This window comes from Podarcis bocagei (genome assembly GCF_964188305.1).
Source record: "Podarcis bocagei genome assembly, chromosome: 5".
Taxonomy (NCBI): Eukaryota; Metazoa; Chordata; class Lepidosauria; order Squamata; family Lacertidae; genus Podarcis; species Podarcis bocagei.
In genome coordinates this window covers 102,144,135-102,162,225 of record NC_138129.1, presented here as the reverse complement: position 1 = coordinate 102,162,225, position 18,091 = coordinate 102,144,135, and the positions used below count along the sequence as shown (strand labels likewise).

The window sequence follows — 18,091 nt, the reverse complement described above, 5'->3', positions numbered from 1 at the left end:
TATTAGTATAAGAATGGGGAATTTGTGGAAGGGAAATAGGGTCGACCTTAGAAAAAGTTTTCTATAAATGATTGAGGTATATAAGTTAAAAGTTGATATATAAATTGAATTAAATATAATAATGAATTAAGGTTAAAAATTTAATATAAATAAACATAATAACAAATTAAGGTTAAGAAATTAGAGATAAGAACTTGTTGGATAAATATTTGGACCTGGAATACAAGAAGGGGAGGTGAGGGGAAGTCGCGGAAAAAAGTTATTGAAAATGGGACTGTAAAGGATGAATTCTTTTTTTCCCTTTTTTCTTTTTGTTCTTTGTATTACTCGAAACTCTAATAAATATTACTTTAAAAAAAATACAAATAGCAGGGGAGAGAAGGCAAGCAAAATGTGAGGGAGATAGTGAAAGATACAGGAAATTGAATGCAGATTTCCAAAGAATAGCAAGGAGAGATAAGGCCTTCTTAAATGAGCAATGCAAAGAAATAGAGGAAAACAACAGAATGGGAAGAACCAGAGATCTGTTCAAGAAAAATGGAGATATGAAAGGAACATTTCGTATAAAGATTACCATAATAAAGGACAAAAGTGGTAAGGACCTAACAGAAGCAGAAGACATCAAGAAGAGGTGGCAAGAATACACAGAGGAACTATACCAGAAAGATATGGATGTCTCGTACACCCCAGGTAGTGTGGTTGCTGACCTTGAGCCAGACATCCTGGAGAGTGAAGTCAAATGGGCCTTAGAAATCACTGCAAATAACAAGGCCAGTGGAAGTGATGGTATTCCAGCTGAACTATTTAAAATATTAAAAGATGATGCTGTCAAGGTGCTACACTCAATATGCCAGCAAGTTTGGAAAACTCAGCAGTGGCCAGAGGATTGGAGAAGATCAGTCTACATCCCAATCCCAAAGAAGGGCAGCGCCAAAAAATGCTCCAACTACCACACAATTGCACTCATTTCATACCCTAGCAAGGTTATGCTTAAAATTCTACAAGGAAGGCTCAAGCAGTATGAGGACCGAGAACTCCCAGAAGTGCAAGCTGGATTTAGAAGAGGCAGAGGAACCAGAGACCAAATTGCAAACATGCGCTGGATTATGGAGAAAGCTAGAGAGTTCCAGAAAGATATGTACTTCCGCTTCATTGACTATGCAAAAGCCTTTGACTCTGTCGAACACAGCAAACTATGGCAAGTTCTTAAAGAAATGGGAGTGCCTGATCACCTCATCTGTCTCCTGAGAAATCTCTATGTGGGACAAGAAGCTACAGTTAGAACTGGTTATGGAACAACTGATTGGTTCAAAATTGGGAAAGGAGTACGGCAAGGCTGTATATTGTCTCCCTGCTTATTTAACTTATATGCAGAATTCATCGTGCGAAAGGCTGGGCTGGATGAATCCCAAGACGGAATTAAGATTGCCGGAAGAAATATCAACAACCTCAGATATGCAGATGACACAACCTTGATGGCAGAAAGTGAGGAGGAATTAAAGAACATTTTAATGAGGGTGAAAGAGGAGAGCGCAAAATATGGTCTGAAGCTCAACATCAAAAAAACGAATCACCTCCTGGCAAATAGAAGGGGAAGAAATGGAGGCAGTGAGAGATTTTACTTTCTTGGGCTCCATGATCACTGCAGATGGTGACATCAGTCATGAAATTAAAAGACACCTGCTCCTTGGGAGAAAGGCGATGGCAAACCTAGACAACATCTTAAAAAGCAGAGACATCACCTTGCCAACAAAGGTCTGTATAGTTAAAGCCATGGTTTTCCAAGTAGTGATGTATGGAAGTGAGAGCTGGACCATAAAGAAGGCCGAAGAATTGATGCTTTTGAATTATGATGCTGGATGAGACTCTTGAGAGTTCCATGGACTGCAAGAAGATCAAACCTCGACATTCTTAAGGAAATCAGCCCTGAACAACAACAACAGTTACTTGAGCTCCACATGCTCTAGGGCAGGCTTCCTCACACTGGCCCTCCAGATGTTTTGGCCTACAACTCCCATGACCCCTAGCTAGTGGTGCTGGAGGAGACTCTTCAGAGTCCCATGGACTGCTAGAAGATCAAACCTATCCATTTTGAATGAAATCAGCCCTGAGTGCTCACTGGAAGGACAGATCGTGAAGCTGAGGCTCCAATACTTTGGCGACCTCATGAGAAGAGAAGACTCCCTGGAAAAGACCCTGATGTTGGGAAAGATGGAGGGCACAAGGAGAAGGGGACGAGAGAGGACGAGATGGTTGGATGGTGTTCTTGAAGCTACCAGCATGAGTTTGATCAAACTGCGGGAGGCAGTGGAGGACAGTGCCTGGCGTGCTCTGGTCCATGGGGTCACGAAGAGTCGGACACGACTAAACGACAACAACAACTATATGTAGGCTATAGAAGTTGTGATCTATTGCTGAGCGGGGCATGAGAAGAGGAAAGCAAGTCTTCAACCACCAGTTATGTCTATGCCTCTTCCGGAAAGTATAGCCAGAGTTTTCAAAAGCAGAATTTAATCAATGTTCAAAGCAAATAAATGCAATTTGTCCCAGATACAAACACACTAGGAGACCACTGCTAAACCCATCTCATCTACCAGGTGTGGAGGATTCCCTGGTCCTGAATGGGGTAACTGTGCCCCTGAAGGACCAGGTGCGCAGCCTGGGAGTTATTTTGGACTCTCAGCTGTCCATGGAGGCACAGGTTAAATCCGTGTCCAGGGCAGCTGTGTACCAGCTCCATCTGGTACGTAGGCTGAGACCCTATCTGCCCGCGGACTGTCTCGCCAGAGTGGTGCATGCTCTAGTTATCTCACGCTTGGACTACTGCAATGCACTCTACATGGGGCTACCTTTGAAGGTGACCCGGAAACTGCAATTAATCCAGAATGCGGCAGCTAGACTGGTGACTGGGAGCGGCCGCCGAGACCATATAACACCGGTCTTGAAAGACCTACATTGGCTCACAGTACGTTTCCGAGCACAATTCAAAGTGTTGGTGCTGACCTTTAAAGCCCTAAACGGCCTCGGTCCAGTATACCTGAAGGAGCGTCTCCACCTCCATCGTTCTACCTGGACACTGAGATCCAGCGCCGAGGGCCTTCTGGCGGTTCCCTCACTGCGAGAAGCCAAGTTACAGGGAACCAGGCAGAGGGCCTTCTCGGTAGTGGCGCTCTCCCTGTGGAACGCCCTCCCACCAGATGTCAAAGAGAACAACAACTACCAGACTTTTAGAAGACATCTGAAGGCAGCCCTGTTTAGGGAAGCTTTTAATGTTTGATGTTTCACAGTATTTTAATATACTTTTGGAAATCGCCCAGAGTGGCTGGGTATAAATAATAAATTATTATTATTATTATTATACCAAGCTCCTCGGGTGAGCCTGGGCTTTCCTGTCAGGCTGTGTCTCGCTTACGAGAATAAAATGTGGAAGAGAAGAATTATGAATGCCATGAAAGGAAACCAGTTTCACTTTTCATGGGTTAAAACAGAACATGGGAAAGCAGCAACATAAGCAAGCCAACATGGCAGCTTACTCCTGGGCAAGCAAGTGTGGGGTTAATATATTAAGTGCATTTATATCGCCTCCCAAAGCAGGAGTTCTCTGGCCATCTCCCAAAGTGAAGCAAAATGGCTAGAGCTATGAATTAAAATCCAAACAGATGAGTGCCTTGGGTCCTTTGCCCCTTGGCTAGGCGCTGAATCTGTGCTTCCTCCATTAAAAATTCACTTTATCGCAATGACCACAAGGTGACCTGGAGCATTATTAAAGGTTGTATTTAAAGAGAGAGCGAGCGAGCAATGGGAAGTTTGCTGCTCCAGCTCCTTTCAGAGAGCTTGCTCGAAAACCTTCCGTGCCCTTTGCATTTGGGAAGCAAAGTGTGTGTTGCGGGGCTCTCTATGTCAAGGGTGGGCTGCCCCGGGCCCTGAACCCCCGTCTCATTCCTGTTAGATTGAGCTTCCAGAGGCTTTTCCTTTATTCCTCGCTTCCCCCCACGAAGGCGAAAGGCGGCGCCAGGAGACCCTGTCAACGCGTGGGCCTGGGCGTCCTTGGTGGCAGATCCCCGTCGCCTCCGATTCGCCCAGGGATCCCCAACCAGGAAAGGCTGGAGCTGCAGCTGAATGGATTGGGGAAGTGCGCCAAAAGCTGCGAGATGAGGCCGACGGGTGCGTCTTAAGGAGACGCATCCCGCCCTGTGGAGGCCGCCTGCCGTCGCGCGCGCCGGGGACCCGTGAAGGCCCTCAAGACAAATACTTCGGGCGTCTTGTGATTCTGACTCCGACAATCCCTTAGGACGGCCATCTGCCCGGGGATGTTTTGTCTGAGACTCTTCCTGCCACGCCTTGGCTCCCGGAGGGCGCCGTGAGAGAAGGGAAAAGGCCGAGGCCAGGGCGGTCGCTTTCATGAGCCCAAACGGCCGCCCGTTTCTAAAGCAGGCCGGCGGAACGCGGCGCGTCGTGTGAATTTGACCCTGAGGGAAAAGGGGGGAGGGGCGTCCTCGCCCGCCTTTTCTTTCCCGCCAGACAGCCCCGCCCCTCGGCTGCGGCCCTATGGCACCGGGCGGAAGCGGAAGCCGAGCCCAAAGCCCGCCTCCCGCGAGAGCCGCAGAGAGTGGCGAGGTTGCTAGGTAACGGCGGGGCGCGAAGGCGGGGGGCGGCGCTGGCCGGGCTGAGGGCGCTTGGGGGGCGCTGGAGGGGCGGACGGGCGGGCGTGAGGGAGGCCCCCCCCCGAGCGCGGCGCTCCCGTCCCGGCGTCGCCCTCCGCCCAGGCCTTCCTTCGGAGAGGCGGCAGGCCCCGCGCTCTCGGGGGGACGAGAAATTTCCAGACCAGGGCCAGAGAAAAAGGGGCCGGGCCCAGAGCTGCCGCCCAGGGCCGCCTTCGCCCTTCCGGGAGCTGAGCCCAGGGGGGCGGAAGGAGAGCTCCGGGCCGGGCTGGAGGGAGACTCTTCACGCGCCTAAAGGGTTGCCTCGCTAGGTTAGGCTACTGCAGAGCATTGCACGTGGGGCTGCCCTGGAGACGGTTCGGAAGCTTCGGCTGGTGCAGAATTCAGTCGCCAAGTTGCTCACCGGGGGAAGCCAGTTCGGGCATCTCACGCCGATCCTGGTCCGTCCGCACTGGCTGCCCGCTAGCTTCCGGGTCCAATCCAAAGTGCTGCTTTTGACCACTAAACCCTTAAAGGGCTCAGGACCACCTACCTCTCCCCCTATGAACCGACCCGAGCCCTGTGATTTTCAACAGATTGCTTACATTTTGTTCCATTTACATAATAATAAATTTTATTTATACCCCGCCCTCCCTGGCCAGAGCTGGGCTCAGGGCAGCTAACACCAGTAAAATTACAATAAAAACATAATTGAAAAAACCCCAATTTAAATTGCAGCCTCTTTTTAAAAGTAGCCCATAGATCAAAACCGTAAGGGGAGGGAAACATAAGGGTCAGACTGAGTCCAAACCAAAGGCCAGGCAGAACAGCTCTGTCTTGCAGGCCCTGCGGAAAGATATCAAGTCCCGCAGGGCCCTAGTCTCTTGTGACAGAGCATTCCACCAAGTCGGGGCCAGTACTGAAAAGGCCCTGGCCCTAGTTGAGACCAATCTAACCACCTTGCAACTTGGGACCTCAAAAGTGTTGTCATTTGTGGACTTTAAGATCCTCCATGGGGCATACCAGGAGAGGTGGTCCCATAGGTACGTGGGTCCTAGGCTGCAAGTGGGCCGCTACAGCACTTATGTTCTGCTTGTAGGTATCTGGTTTGCCACTGTGAACAGAATGCTGCATTTCATAGCCCTTTGGTGTGATCCCGCAGAGCTCTTCCTATTTTCCCAAGTTCTTATAACACCTTAGGTTTCTTACTGCTTAAGTAATATTCTAAGCGGGTGGTGCTGTGGGTAAAACCTCAGTGCCTAGGACGTGTCGATCGCATGGTCGGCGGTTCGAATCCCCGCGGCGGGGGGAGCTCCCGTCGTTCGGTCGCAGCTCCTGCCCACCTAGCAGTTCGAAAGCACCCCTAAGTGCAAGTAGATAAATAAGGACCGCTTTATAGCGGGAAGGTAAACGGCGTTTCCGTGCACTGCACTGGTGCTGGCTCGCCAGAGCAGCAATGTCACGCTGGCCACGTGACCCGGAAGTGTCTGCGGACAGCGCTGGCTCCCAGCCTCTAGAGTGAGATGAGCGCACAACCCTAGAGTCTGTTAAGACTGGCCCGTACGTGCAGGGGTACTTTTACCTTTACCTAATATTCTAAAAAGTAAATCTTTTGCTGATTGTGGAGAGGAATGAAAGCCATATTTATTATTCACACATTGGTTGCACACAGAAAAAAGTTTTGATCCTCTTAGGTTTATGAGTTTAAAGGCCAGTTAAAGTGTGCAGAAAGAAATGGATGTGATACAGTCCTCTTATATGAGTATCTCACATTTATATGGGGAAACTTGTCTGTTAGTGTCCAGCATTCATATTGTACCCTACTTTTCTTGATCCAACTTCAAATCGCATCAGTGGACTGAAACTTGATTTAACCCCCCCCCCCATTACAAAGGGGACGCGGGTGGCGCTGTGGGTTAAAGCCTCAGCGCCTAGGGCTTGCCGATCGAAAGGTCGGCGGTTCGAATCCCCGCGGCGGGGTGCGCTCCCGCTGCTCGGTCCCAGCGCCTGCCAACCTAGCAGTTCGAAAGCACCCCTGGGTGCAAGTAGATAAATAGGTACCGCTTACCAGCGGGAAGGTAAACGGCGTTCCGTGTGCTGCACTGGCTCGCCAGATGCAGCTTTGTCACGCTGGCCACGTGACCCGGAAGTGTCTGCGGACAGCGCTGGCCCCCGGCCAATAGATGTGAGATGGGCGCACAAACCCCAGAGTCTGTCAAGACTGGCCCGTTCGGGCAGGGGTACCTTTACCTTTACCTTTACCCCATTACAAAAACCTGCAAAAAGAAAGCAGCTAAATTCTGTGATATGTATACATAATTCTGTCAGGCCTTGTGGGACCTTGCTCTCCCTGGTGACTCATTGACTGAGCTTGTTGAGGGCTGGAATACCCAGCTCCTGGCAGCCATCGATGAGATCCCACCTAAGTGCCCTCTGCGACCCTGCAGAAACCGGGCTCCCTGGTTTACTGAGGAGCTTCGGAAAATGAAGCGGGACCTCAGACGGCTAGAGCGAGTATGGCGGGGTGCCCGTGACGGAGCCTCAAGAACATCTTATAGGGTTTTTATGAAAACCTATGAGATGGCAGTGAAGGCCGCTAAGAAGTCTTACTTCTCGGCTTCCATTGCATCCGCTAGTTCTCGCCCGGCGCAATTATTTAGTATAATTAGGTCTTTAACGTCCCTTGAAGGACAGCCAAATTTAAATAACAATCTCACACACAGCTGTGAGGCATTTGCGAGCTTTTTTGCGGAGAAGGTCCTGTTGCTCTGCCATGACCTCCCTGCCAATTTGGATACAGTAAAGGAACTGGAGGCCCCTCGACTGTCCTCGGGTCCAGTATTGGACCACTTCGACCGGATATCCCCAGCCGATGTGGACAGACTCCTCTGAGCTGGAAAGCCCACCACCTGTCCTCTTGACCCGTGCCCGTCTTGGCTGATTAGAGCGTGTCCAGACGAGGTGCGGGGCCCCCTGGGGGATATCATCAATTTGTCCCTTGGCACCGGGATATTCCCAGGGGAACTGAAGGAGGCAGTGGTGCGCCCGCTCTTAAAGAAAACATCATTAGATCCCTTAGATCTATCCAATTACCGCCCGGTTTCGAATCTTCCATTCCTGGGTAAGGTGATTGAGAGAGCGGTTGCTGAACAGCTTGGTAGGTTTCTGGATAAAACATCGGCTCTGGATCTGCAGGCAGCTGGATCGAGGCGGGTTGGGGCTGCTGATTCTTCTAGACCTGTCAGCAGTCTTCGACATAGTCGATCACGAACTCCTGGACCACCGCCTTGCCGACGTGGGGATCCAGGGCACAGTCCTTCAATGGCTGCGCTCGTTTCTCTCTGGTCGGGGACAGAGGGTGGCGCTTGGGGGGGACTTGTCATCGCGCCACTCCTTGGTGTGTGGAGTGCCTCAGGATGCTATACTCTCCCCGATGCTTTTTAACATCTTTATGCGCCCCCTCGCCCAGCTTGTCCGGAGTTTTGGCTGGGTTGCCATCAGTATGCCAATGACACCCAACTCTATCTGTTGATGGATGGCCATTCTGACTCGGCCCCAGACACACTGACCAGATGTCTGGAAGCTGTGGCTGGATGGTTACGTGGGAGCCGGTTGAAGTTAAATCCTTTGAAGACAGAGGTCCTCTGGCTGGGACGGGATGATATGGGATTGAGGGGGCAACACCCATCTCTTGCGGGGGTGCAATTAGTGCCAGCACCGTCCGTTAAGAGTTTGGGTGTAATCTTCGATACCTCCCTCTCTATGGAGGCGCAGATTACAGCTATAACAAAGGCGGCATTTTTTCATCTCCGCCAAGCTAAGCAGTTGGCCCCTTATCTCTCTCGCCCTGACCTAGCCACTGTGATCCACGCGACGGTCTCCTGCAGACTGGATTATTGTAACTCGCTCTATGTGGGGCTGCCCTTGAGACTGACCCAGAAACTCCAGCGGGTGCAGAATGCCGCGGTGAGACTCCTTATGGGGTCTTCGCTGTGAGATCACATTCATCCGGTACTATACCAGCTGCACTGTCTCCCAGTGGAGTACAGGATCAGGTTTAAGGTGCTGGTTTTAACCTTTAAAGCCCTATACGGCCTAGGACCCTCGTACCTACGGGACCGCCTCTCCTGGTATGCCCCACAGAGGAACCTACGATCTGCAAATAACATCCTGAAGGTCCCAGGCCACAGAGAGGTTAGGCTGGCCTCAACTAGAGCCAGGGCTTACTCGGCTGCAGCTCCAATCTGGTGGAAAGCTCTGTCACAAGAGACTAGGGCCCTGCGGGACTTGACATCTTTCCGCAGGGCCTGCAAGACAGAGTTGTTCCACCAGGCCTTTGGTCAGGGCGCAGCCTGCCTCCCTCCTCTGGCAACCTGCACAGAATTTTGCTTAACGGTTGCCATCAATTTGATTTTAATTAATTTTTATAATGAAATGTTTTTAGAATGTTTGATTATTTGATTGTTTGATTATTTGATTGTTGTTAGCCGCCCTGAGCCCAGCTTCGGCTGGGGAGGGCGGGATATAAATAAAATTTATTATTATTATTATACATATTAGGTAATTTTGCATGTTCTTGCTTCTTGTAAGTGAACTGGAGGTCCAAAATATGTAGGACACTGAAGTGCTGCCCTCTAGAAATTCTCCACCTTGCCCTTCCAGCTTCTGATATTTCAGCAGGCAGCAGGCACTTGCAAGATACTTTTATATCCATGACAGCTAGAAATATGCTATTTCAAAAATGATGTTGAAATCCTTAGCATGCTGAATTCTGCACCCCTAGTCTAAATTACATGAATGTGTGCTACAGCTGCAGAACTTTGCCATCAGTACCTGCATGTTTGAAACAATAGAAACTGGTGATTTATTGGATAACTGAAATAGACAATGCTATAGTTAAATGCTAGCATTATTTTATTTTATAGCATTATTTTAAACACACCAGTTGGTTGCTACTTGTAGAATGTGGAAGTGTGTAGCTTGCTTACAATGTTGAAGCTGTTTTTCGGGGTACTTACTGATCAGTAATATACAGATTTTTATTTGTCTGGTTTTTATTGCTTTGTTCAAGCTAAAATAGCTTTTGAATCTCAAAAGCAGGTAGCTCTAGCAAATGCTGCTACTTAACTGATTTAGACTACAGTCATATAACCACATATGTGGGAGTAAGACCCACAGAATTCAGTGAGGTTTTTTTCTGAGTAGACGTGTTAGATTAGGCTGTGTTGTCTGTAAGAGGGAAAGGGGCACAATATGTTAAAATATGTGATTAAAGTATTAATGCATTTATTGCATAGACTGATGAATCAAACTGCCCCAACTTTTTATCTTCCCAGTTCTTCCGACAAATCAGCGACATCCGCACTATCATGCCTAGCCCTAGGAATAGCCCAAAGAGTAGCCGTGAGAGACGGGCCCCAGGCAGCAGACTGGAGTTCCTATCACTGACAAGTCAGAGGAGCTCAGCACCCCCAGAAAGCCCTTCTCATCGCAAGGAATCGACAGCCAGCGCTGGTCCTCCACAGGCTTTACCTGAAGAGGACTGCATGAAGCTTAATCCATCTTTTGTGGGTATTGCCCTGCGCTCCTTGTTGGCTGTTGATCTTTGGGCCTCTAAACAGTTGGGGGTATGTGCTGGAGAGAATTCCCCTTGGGGCAGTGCTCGTCCTCTGATGAAGGCTGTAGAGATTTCAGGACATGGCATTCCTTGGTTGGCTGGCACATTGTATGGGCTCTGTAGAAGTGCCAGCTCAGCAGGCCGTGAGGTGCTGCTCAACCTGCTCTTTGGTAAGAGCTCCCTTTCTTATCAAAGCTTTACCTTGTGTGGTCTTTGCTTCCCATAATTTTTATCTGATAACTGTGGGGAGTAGCCCAGCTGTCAGTGTATCTGGGAGAACTGGGCGGAGAGATTTCCCCCATTCATTCCATCTTTCCCTAAAATGTCATTTGTGAAAATGATGTCCCATTGCAATGTTTTCTACAGACACGCTGGAAGCTATCTCTATCTGCATTAGGAAGATGTATATAACTAAAAAATATTTGGAGCTATAATAATTGTGTTTGACATACCATTTACTAATATTTTTACCATGACTTATATTTATTATGTCATATTTAAATCTGAGCTTCCACTTCTAGAAAATCTGGCTTGTGTTTGTATTTCAGACAGAGCCCTTATTCAGCCTGAGAGTGCTGAGTGTTGTGGCCATGACACTTGCCTTCATCCCAACCTTCCTGTGCTAAGGGGGAAATTACATACAATATTAACTATTGTTGCAACACTCCAAAACTTAGTTTGACATAAATTGTATGGATGTTGATGCCATGGTTCTTCATGAGATAGGTGCAGTAGGCCAATGGCCATTTATGAAAACGGTTTCTCCTGATTTAGATGAACCTGTACAGGTCTACCCAAACTATGTTTCATCCCAAACTATGTTTTGTATGTCATCCAAGTGGAACCTGCTGCCATTGGTTTTCCTATAGAAGTCTTTTCAGGGACACGAATATACCAGAAACTCCCCGTTTATGTGCTTTGAAAGCATGCGCAACTGTGCACACATGCATTGTCGTGAACCCAAATGTGATTTTAAAAATGACAAAAACAGCTGTAAAAGAGTGCAAGAAGGTTAAAAAAGGCGCGAAAACAGCTCCTAGCAATCCCACAGGGCAGGGTGGATTTGATTTAAATAAAATCAATTTAAATCACTAGTCAGTAAGACTTGATTTAAATCATTTTTTTACAGAAAGACTCATTCTTGCTGGTATAACTTTAATATTTACAACCAGATGAAGGTTTCATTTTTGGAATAATAAATTTTCAGAGTGGTTTTTACAGTTACTGTATATCAAAAATTACTGACTTGGTTATACTATTAGAAATACATAGACAGATAATTATGAAATTATTGTGAGATTTAATAAGTTAACTTTATACAGTGGTACCCCGCAAGACGAATGCCTCGCAAGACGGAAAACCCGCAAGACGAAAGGGTTTTCTGTTTTGGAGGCGCTTCGCAAGACGAATTTCCCTATGGGCTTGCATCGCAAGACGAAAGCCCATAGGGAAATGCTGGCGGTCAGGAGCAAAGACTTTCGCCCACAGCCGGCCTTCAGAAGAGGACCTCTTCTGAAGGCTGGCGGGGGGCAAAAGTCTTTGCTCCCCCCCCCGCCTGCCTCCCCCCCGCCTGCCCCGGGCGATCTTAAAATGCTGGCGGGCGGGAGCGAAGCGTTCGCTGCCGACCCCCAGCATTTTAAAATCTCCCCGTGTCCTGGGAAGATTTTAAAATGCTGGGGGTCGGGAGCGAAGCGCTGCAGACCCCCAGCATTTTAAAATCTCCCCGTGTCCTGGGAAGATTTTAAAATGCTGGGGGTCGGGAGCGAAGCGCTGCAGACCCCCAGCATTTTAAAATCTCCCCGTGTCCTGGGAAGATTTTAAAATGCTGGGGGTCGGGAGCGAAGCGCTGCCGACCCCCAGCATTTTAAAACCTCCCCGGGACATGGGGAGATTTTAAAATGCTGGGGGTCGGCAGCGCTTCGCTCCCGACCCCCAGCATTTTAAAACGCTGTTCCGAAGTGGGGAGTGGGGGCGGGGACACCTGCCCCCGCCGCCCCACTTCGGAAAGCTGTTCCGAAGTGGGGGGGCGGGGACACCTGGCCCCGCCGCCCCACTTCGGAAAGCTCTTCCGAAGTGGGGAGGGGGGGCGGGAACACCTGGTCCCGCCGCCCCACTTCGGAAAGCTCTTCCGAAGTGGGGAGGGGGGGCGGGGACACCTGGCCCCGCCGCCCCACTTCGGAAAGCTCTTCCGAAGTGGGGAGGGGGGGCGGGGACACCTGGCCCCGCCGCCCCACTTCAGAAAGCTGTTCGGAAGTGGGGCGGGGGGGCAGGGACACCTGGCCCCGCCGCCCCACTTCGGAAAGCTGTTCCGAAGTGGGGAGGGGGGGCGGGAACACCTGGCCCCGCCGCCCCACTTCGGAAAGCTCTTCCGAAGTGGGGAGGGGGGGGCGGGGACACCTGGCCCCGCCGCCCCACTTCGGAAAGCTGTTCCGAAGTGGGGCGGGGGGCGGGGACACCTGGCCCCGCCGCCCCACTTTGGAAAGCTCTTCCGAAGTGGGGAGGGGGGGCGGGAACACCTGGCCCCGCCGCCCCACTTCGGAAAGCTCTTCCGAAGTGGGGAGGGGGGGCGGGAACACCTGGCCCCGCCGCCCCACTTCGGAAAGCTGTTCCGAAGTGGGGCGGGGGGCGGGGACACCTGGCCCCGCCGCCCCACTTCGGAAAGCTCTTCCGAAGTGGGGAGGGGGGGCGGGAACACCTGGCCCCGCCGCCCCACTTCGGAAAGCTCTTCTGAAGTGGGGAGGGGGGCGGGAACACCTGGCCCCGCTGCCCCACTTCGGAAAGCTGTTCCGAAGTGGGGCGGGGGGGCGGGGACACCTGCCCCATCCGCCCCACTTCGGAAAGCTGTTCCGAAGTGGGGCGGGGGGCGGGAACACCTGGCCCCGCCGCCCCACTTCGGAAAGCTGTTCCGAAGTGGGGAGGGGGGGCGGGAACACCTGGCCCCGCCGCCCCACTTCGGAAAGCTGTTCCGAAGTGGGGCGGGGGGGCGGGGACACCTGGCCCCGCCGCCCCACTTCGGAAAGCTCTTCCGAAGTGGGGAGGGGGGGGCGGGAACACCTGGCCCCGCCGCCCCAATTCGGAAAGCTGTTCCGAAGTGGGGCGGGGGGGCGGGGACACCTGGCCCCGCCGCCCCACTTCGGAAAGCTCTTCCGAAGTGGGGAGGGGGGGCGGGAACACCTGGCCCCGCTGCCCCACTTCGGAAAGCTGTTCCGAAGTGGGGCGGGGGGGGCGGGGACACCTGCCCCATCCGCCCCACTTCGGAAAGCTGTTCCGAAGTGGGGCGGGGGGCGGGAACACCTTCTGAAGGCGGGCAGGGGGCGAAAGTCTTTGTCCCCCCTGCCTGCCTTCCCAGGGGCTTTTAAATCGCCCCGGACAGCGGAGAAGTCCTCCGCTGTCCGGAGTGATTTTAAAATGCCGCCCGCCAGCATTTTAAGATCGCCCCGGACAGCGGAGAAGTCCTCCGCTGTCCCAGGGTTTTTTAAAATGCTGGGGGTGGGAAGAAAAGCCCTTGTCCCCCCCCCCCCAGCCTTCAGAAGAGGTCCGGGGACAGACTGTCCCCGGACCTGGTCTGAAGTCGGTTTCCCTAGGAACGCATTAATTGATTTTCAATGCATTCCTATGGGAAACCGTGCATCGCAAGACGAAAAAACCGCAAGACGAAGAGAATTGCGGAACGAATTAATTTCGTCTTGCGAGGCACCACTGTATTTGGACAACGTTTCTGCTGTACTTTACTGGAAGGAGCAAAATAATCATTTCCTTAATAACAATTTAAACAATTTATTTAACTAAAACAATAACATTCTAGCATATGTATCCATATTTGTTGAACGGTTTTTTTAAAAAAAACACTTAGACTGGGTTTTAGCACACATGAAAGACTTAAAACAAATCCTTATTTCCTGATGAATAGTCTTTGGACTACAGTGGTACCTCAGGTTAAGAACTTAATTTGTTCTGGAGGTCCGTTCTTAACCTGAAACTGTTCTTAACCTGGGGCCTCCTGTTCTTAATGGGGCCTCCTGCTGCCGCTGCGCCGCCACCGCGTGATTTCTGTTCTCATCCTGAAGCAAAGTTCTTTTTTTTAATAAAATATTTATTAAAGGTTTTAAACAATACATCACCAAACACATAAAACACCTTCACCAATATAGAAAAAAAAATAAACACATAAAAAAATAAAATACAGCGTAATTAAGTTTCAGAAAAACCCAATTTCCATAACCTTCCTTTCGGACTTCCTCACATCTCCCTTTCCTGCGTTCCCATTTATAAAGTTATATTCAGCAGTACTTCACCTTCTTTCAAATCTTATTTTGTAACTTTCAGATATTATGTCTCCAGTTTTAAACTTTATTATCAAATATTTAGATATTTAAATTTGACATAATATTAATCAAAGTTTCATCCTTGTTCTTATGGTTCGCTTATTTTCATACTTCTTTCCACTAAATTACTAATGCCAGATTATTTTCTGTCCTGCATCATCTTAACACTCATACAGTTTATAATGCTTTTGCAAATAGTCCTTAAACTTTTTCCAGTCCTCTTCCACTGTCTCTTCTCCCAGGTCCCGGATTCTGCCAGTCATTTCTGCCAATTCCATATAGTCTATCAGTTGCCCTGAAGCAAAGTTCTTAACCCGAGGTACTATTTCTGGGTTAGCGGAATCTGTAACCTGAAGCGTCTGTAATCCAAGGTACCACTGTATAATGTAACTTAAATAGAAAACTATCTTTAGAAAGATTTTTCCTCCAAAAGCATTTTATTTTAAAAATCCAATTGAAATTAAAAAATCCCACGTGGGAGCTGGTGCGGTTCACCCCAGTGATGGCTAGCCCCAGTGACCCGAACCATGCCAATCCCAGTAAGCTAATTTAGGGCCCCTTGACCCAGTGGCCCCGTCGCAGCTGGCAGCCCCGGAACAAGAGCCAAAACCAGGAACCCCTACCGAGGGACACCCCAGACCACAATGCATACACAGGCGACCGGCACACCTTGATGACTACAACGGGAACTTAGAGGGGAGGGGTGTTACGTACTAAGCTTGGATCCTAGAACCATAGGCATGTAGGATCCTAGAATGAAACAACCTGATTGGCCTGCAGGAGCAGCCCAATTAGACCCCAGGAGGAAGTTAATCAGCCTATTAGGCTGGTAGGATACTAGGATACAACAACTCATTGGCCGGCGGCAGCAGCCCAATCAGGCTCCAGGAGGGAAAAATAATCAGGTGGTCTCATTGTGTAAAAGCCTGAGGTTTTTGGAGGAAATTCAATCACTGTTCCTATGAGCTGAAATAAAGAGCAGGAAATTACTACTCAACTATTTCAAGCAAATTGGTTTGGAGGGAGTGATCAACATGAGTTTGGTGGAATTTTGGGAGGAGGAGGTTCTGAAGGAATTTGGGTTGTTTTTTTGAGGGTTATTTTTAGCCTTTCTTTGAGATGACCTAAACACATGCCATTGTAATCCTCCTTGGGTGATGGCAAACCCAAGAGGTGGAGGAGAAATTGGAAGTGCTGGCCTGTTTACGGGATGGCATGAGAATGTGTACAATGGATGGCAGAGTTCTGGAATGGTTGTGCTGCATGTCTCAGGAATCTTGTGTTGCGCTTGCATGTCCTCTTTATGGTGAATGGTTATGCTGTTCATGGTAAAATACCGTGTACAACATTGTCACAATCACCTGCCCTTGAATGAAGTAACGATGACAATTACTTCTAAGATTATTTAAAACATTTGAGAAAACATTGTACAGTCGTACCTTGGTTCTCGAACGGAATCCGTTCCGGAAATCCGTTCAACTTCTGAATAAGTTCGAAAACCAAGGCGCGACTTCTGATTGGCTGCAGGAGCTTCCCACACTCAATTGGAAGCAGCGGAATTTGCGTCAGACATTCGGGTTCCAAAAAACTTTCACAAACTGGAACACTCACTTCCAGGTTTGTGGCGTTTGGGAGCCAAAATGTTTAACTCGCAAGGTGTTTTAGATCCAAGGTACGACTGTATTATGAATTTTTGACTTTTTTCATAACTAAGGTGTTCTTTCATTACTGATGGCTATCATGGAATACAATGGCTGTAGGCTACATCATCAGCTAGAGTGGTAACAACAATTTAAGCAGGGACATACTGTTTTAAACCAGGCATGTTACCTCAACAGAGATATGATCAATCATTGATCAGTGTCAGTTAACAGGCTAAATGTAGAAAAGAGACCATTCTTCTACTTCCATGAACAATTCAATTTATACATGAAATCTAAAATATAAGATTCCCCCCTGCCCCATTATATACAGATTTTGGACTGTTTCTTCTGCAGCTTTTCAATGATGCTCTCAAAAATTATTTGAGTACATTATGGATCTTTTCTGGACTATTTGAGCCCTTGTGGGCAAAATAGAACTATCAAATTGGATAGTAGATATTTTGGGTTATTTTTCACATAATAAAGACAGGGAACCAACTGATAAATTTTTTGCCAACTGATAATTTTACTAGGGTTATATGGAAAAAATAGGCTACCTCATGTATTCACCTGGTAATGCCCAGAGATTATAGGCATTCTACACAAGTCACTTTGTTTAATAGGTCCATGCAGCTCAAGGTTCTCAGAACTCAAATTATTTTAGGGTTGGGGAACTATGACTAGGAAACAAGTGTAAGTTTGTAATATTGGTATGAAACCAGCCATGAATTCTGTGGCACCTTAAAGGCAAATCAAAGTACTATGTCCTGAATCTCCTTGCATCTGATAAATGGGTGTTAGGTAACAGAAATTCAGTCTCTAAGCTTTGTTGTTTACCAAGTTGCTCTTTAAAATGTCTGAAACCTCTTTATTCACCTTGTCTCCCAGCTCTGATCCTTGATCTAATTTTGGTGGCTGCGGTGAAAGGATTGGTAAAGCGAAGGCGGCCAGCTCACAACAAGATGGACATGTTTGCCACGGTGTCTGTGGACAGGTATTCATTTCCTTCAGGTCATGCGACGAGAGCCGCCATGGTCTGCAGATTTATTCTACATCACCTTGTCCTGGCTGTCCCTCTGCGGGTGCTGGTGGTGCTTTGGACCTTCATAGTGGGAATTTCCCGAGTCATGCTAGGCAGGCACAATGTAACAGATGTGATATTTGGGTTAATCATGGGCTACATGCAATACAGCCTGGTGGAGTACTTCTGGTTGTCACCTGTCAGTGCTCCTGTTCTTTTTTCATTGTGGAGTTGATGGCCTTGTCTGCCTGAACACACGTAATAAAAATGAATAAAGCTTCATATGGTCAGCAAGATAGATGGGCAGGACCAGCAAGATTCCTCTTCAGCGGGTGGGTGGGCTGCTTAGGTGCATCTCATAAGGGTTGTTTGGTGCCGCCTTGTTTTCTGAACGTGTTGCTGGGCTGGAGCATGGACCAACCCATGAAACTGCACAAACCATCCCATAGTAAAACTTCATTTCCTTGTGAGATTAGAAGCAATACTGTTTACATAAGGCAATTATTATGTCAGATGACTGACAGATGAGTGGTCCCGCACACCTCTCAAAATCGATCCACAAGGGTGGGGAGATAAAGGTCTGGCCCAGTAGGCCAAAAAGCTCCCACCCACCCTACCCCCCGCTGTAAACTGATAAAGATAATATCTCACATAAACCTCTGTATTCCAAGTAAGTAATAGATATGATTTTGTGCTATAGGTGTCTGGTAGTTACTGTGTAAGCTGTACATATTCCAACTGGTATTGATAACTTGCTTTTGCAATTGTCACAATGGCTATTTGGTTATTCTAGCATATCTCAAATTGAACCGTAGCTCAAGCTATGGTATAGCTCAGGTGTGGCA

At 48.8% G+C, this 18,091-nt stretch overlaps 1 protein-coding gene across 2 annotated transcripts; it reads left to right on the top strand.

Moving 5' to 3' along the window:
- The first annotated feature begins 4,507 nt into the window (after positions 1–4,507).
- Positions 4,508–17,916, top strand: PLPP6 (phospholipid phosphatase 6). 2 transcript variants are annotated; one of them, XM_081193338.1, is made up of 3 exons: positions 4,508–4,625; positions 9,977–10,427; positions 17,114–17,916. In XM_081193338.1, exons 2-3 carry the CDS (start codon positions 10,010–10,012, stop codon positions 17,479–17,481), a joined length of 786 nt encoding a protein of 261 aa, XP_081049464.1. In that variant the 5' UTR covers positions 4,508–4,625; positions 9,977–10,009; the 3' UTR covers positions 17,482–17,916. The 2 variants fall into 2 exon arrangements, with proteins under 2 accessions (XP_081049464.1, XP_081049465.1); XM_081193339.1 differs by lacking the exon at positions 4,508–4,625 and adding an exon at positions 4,855–4,972.
- The last annotated feature ends 175 nt before the right edge of the window (positions 17,917–18,091 follow it).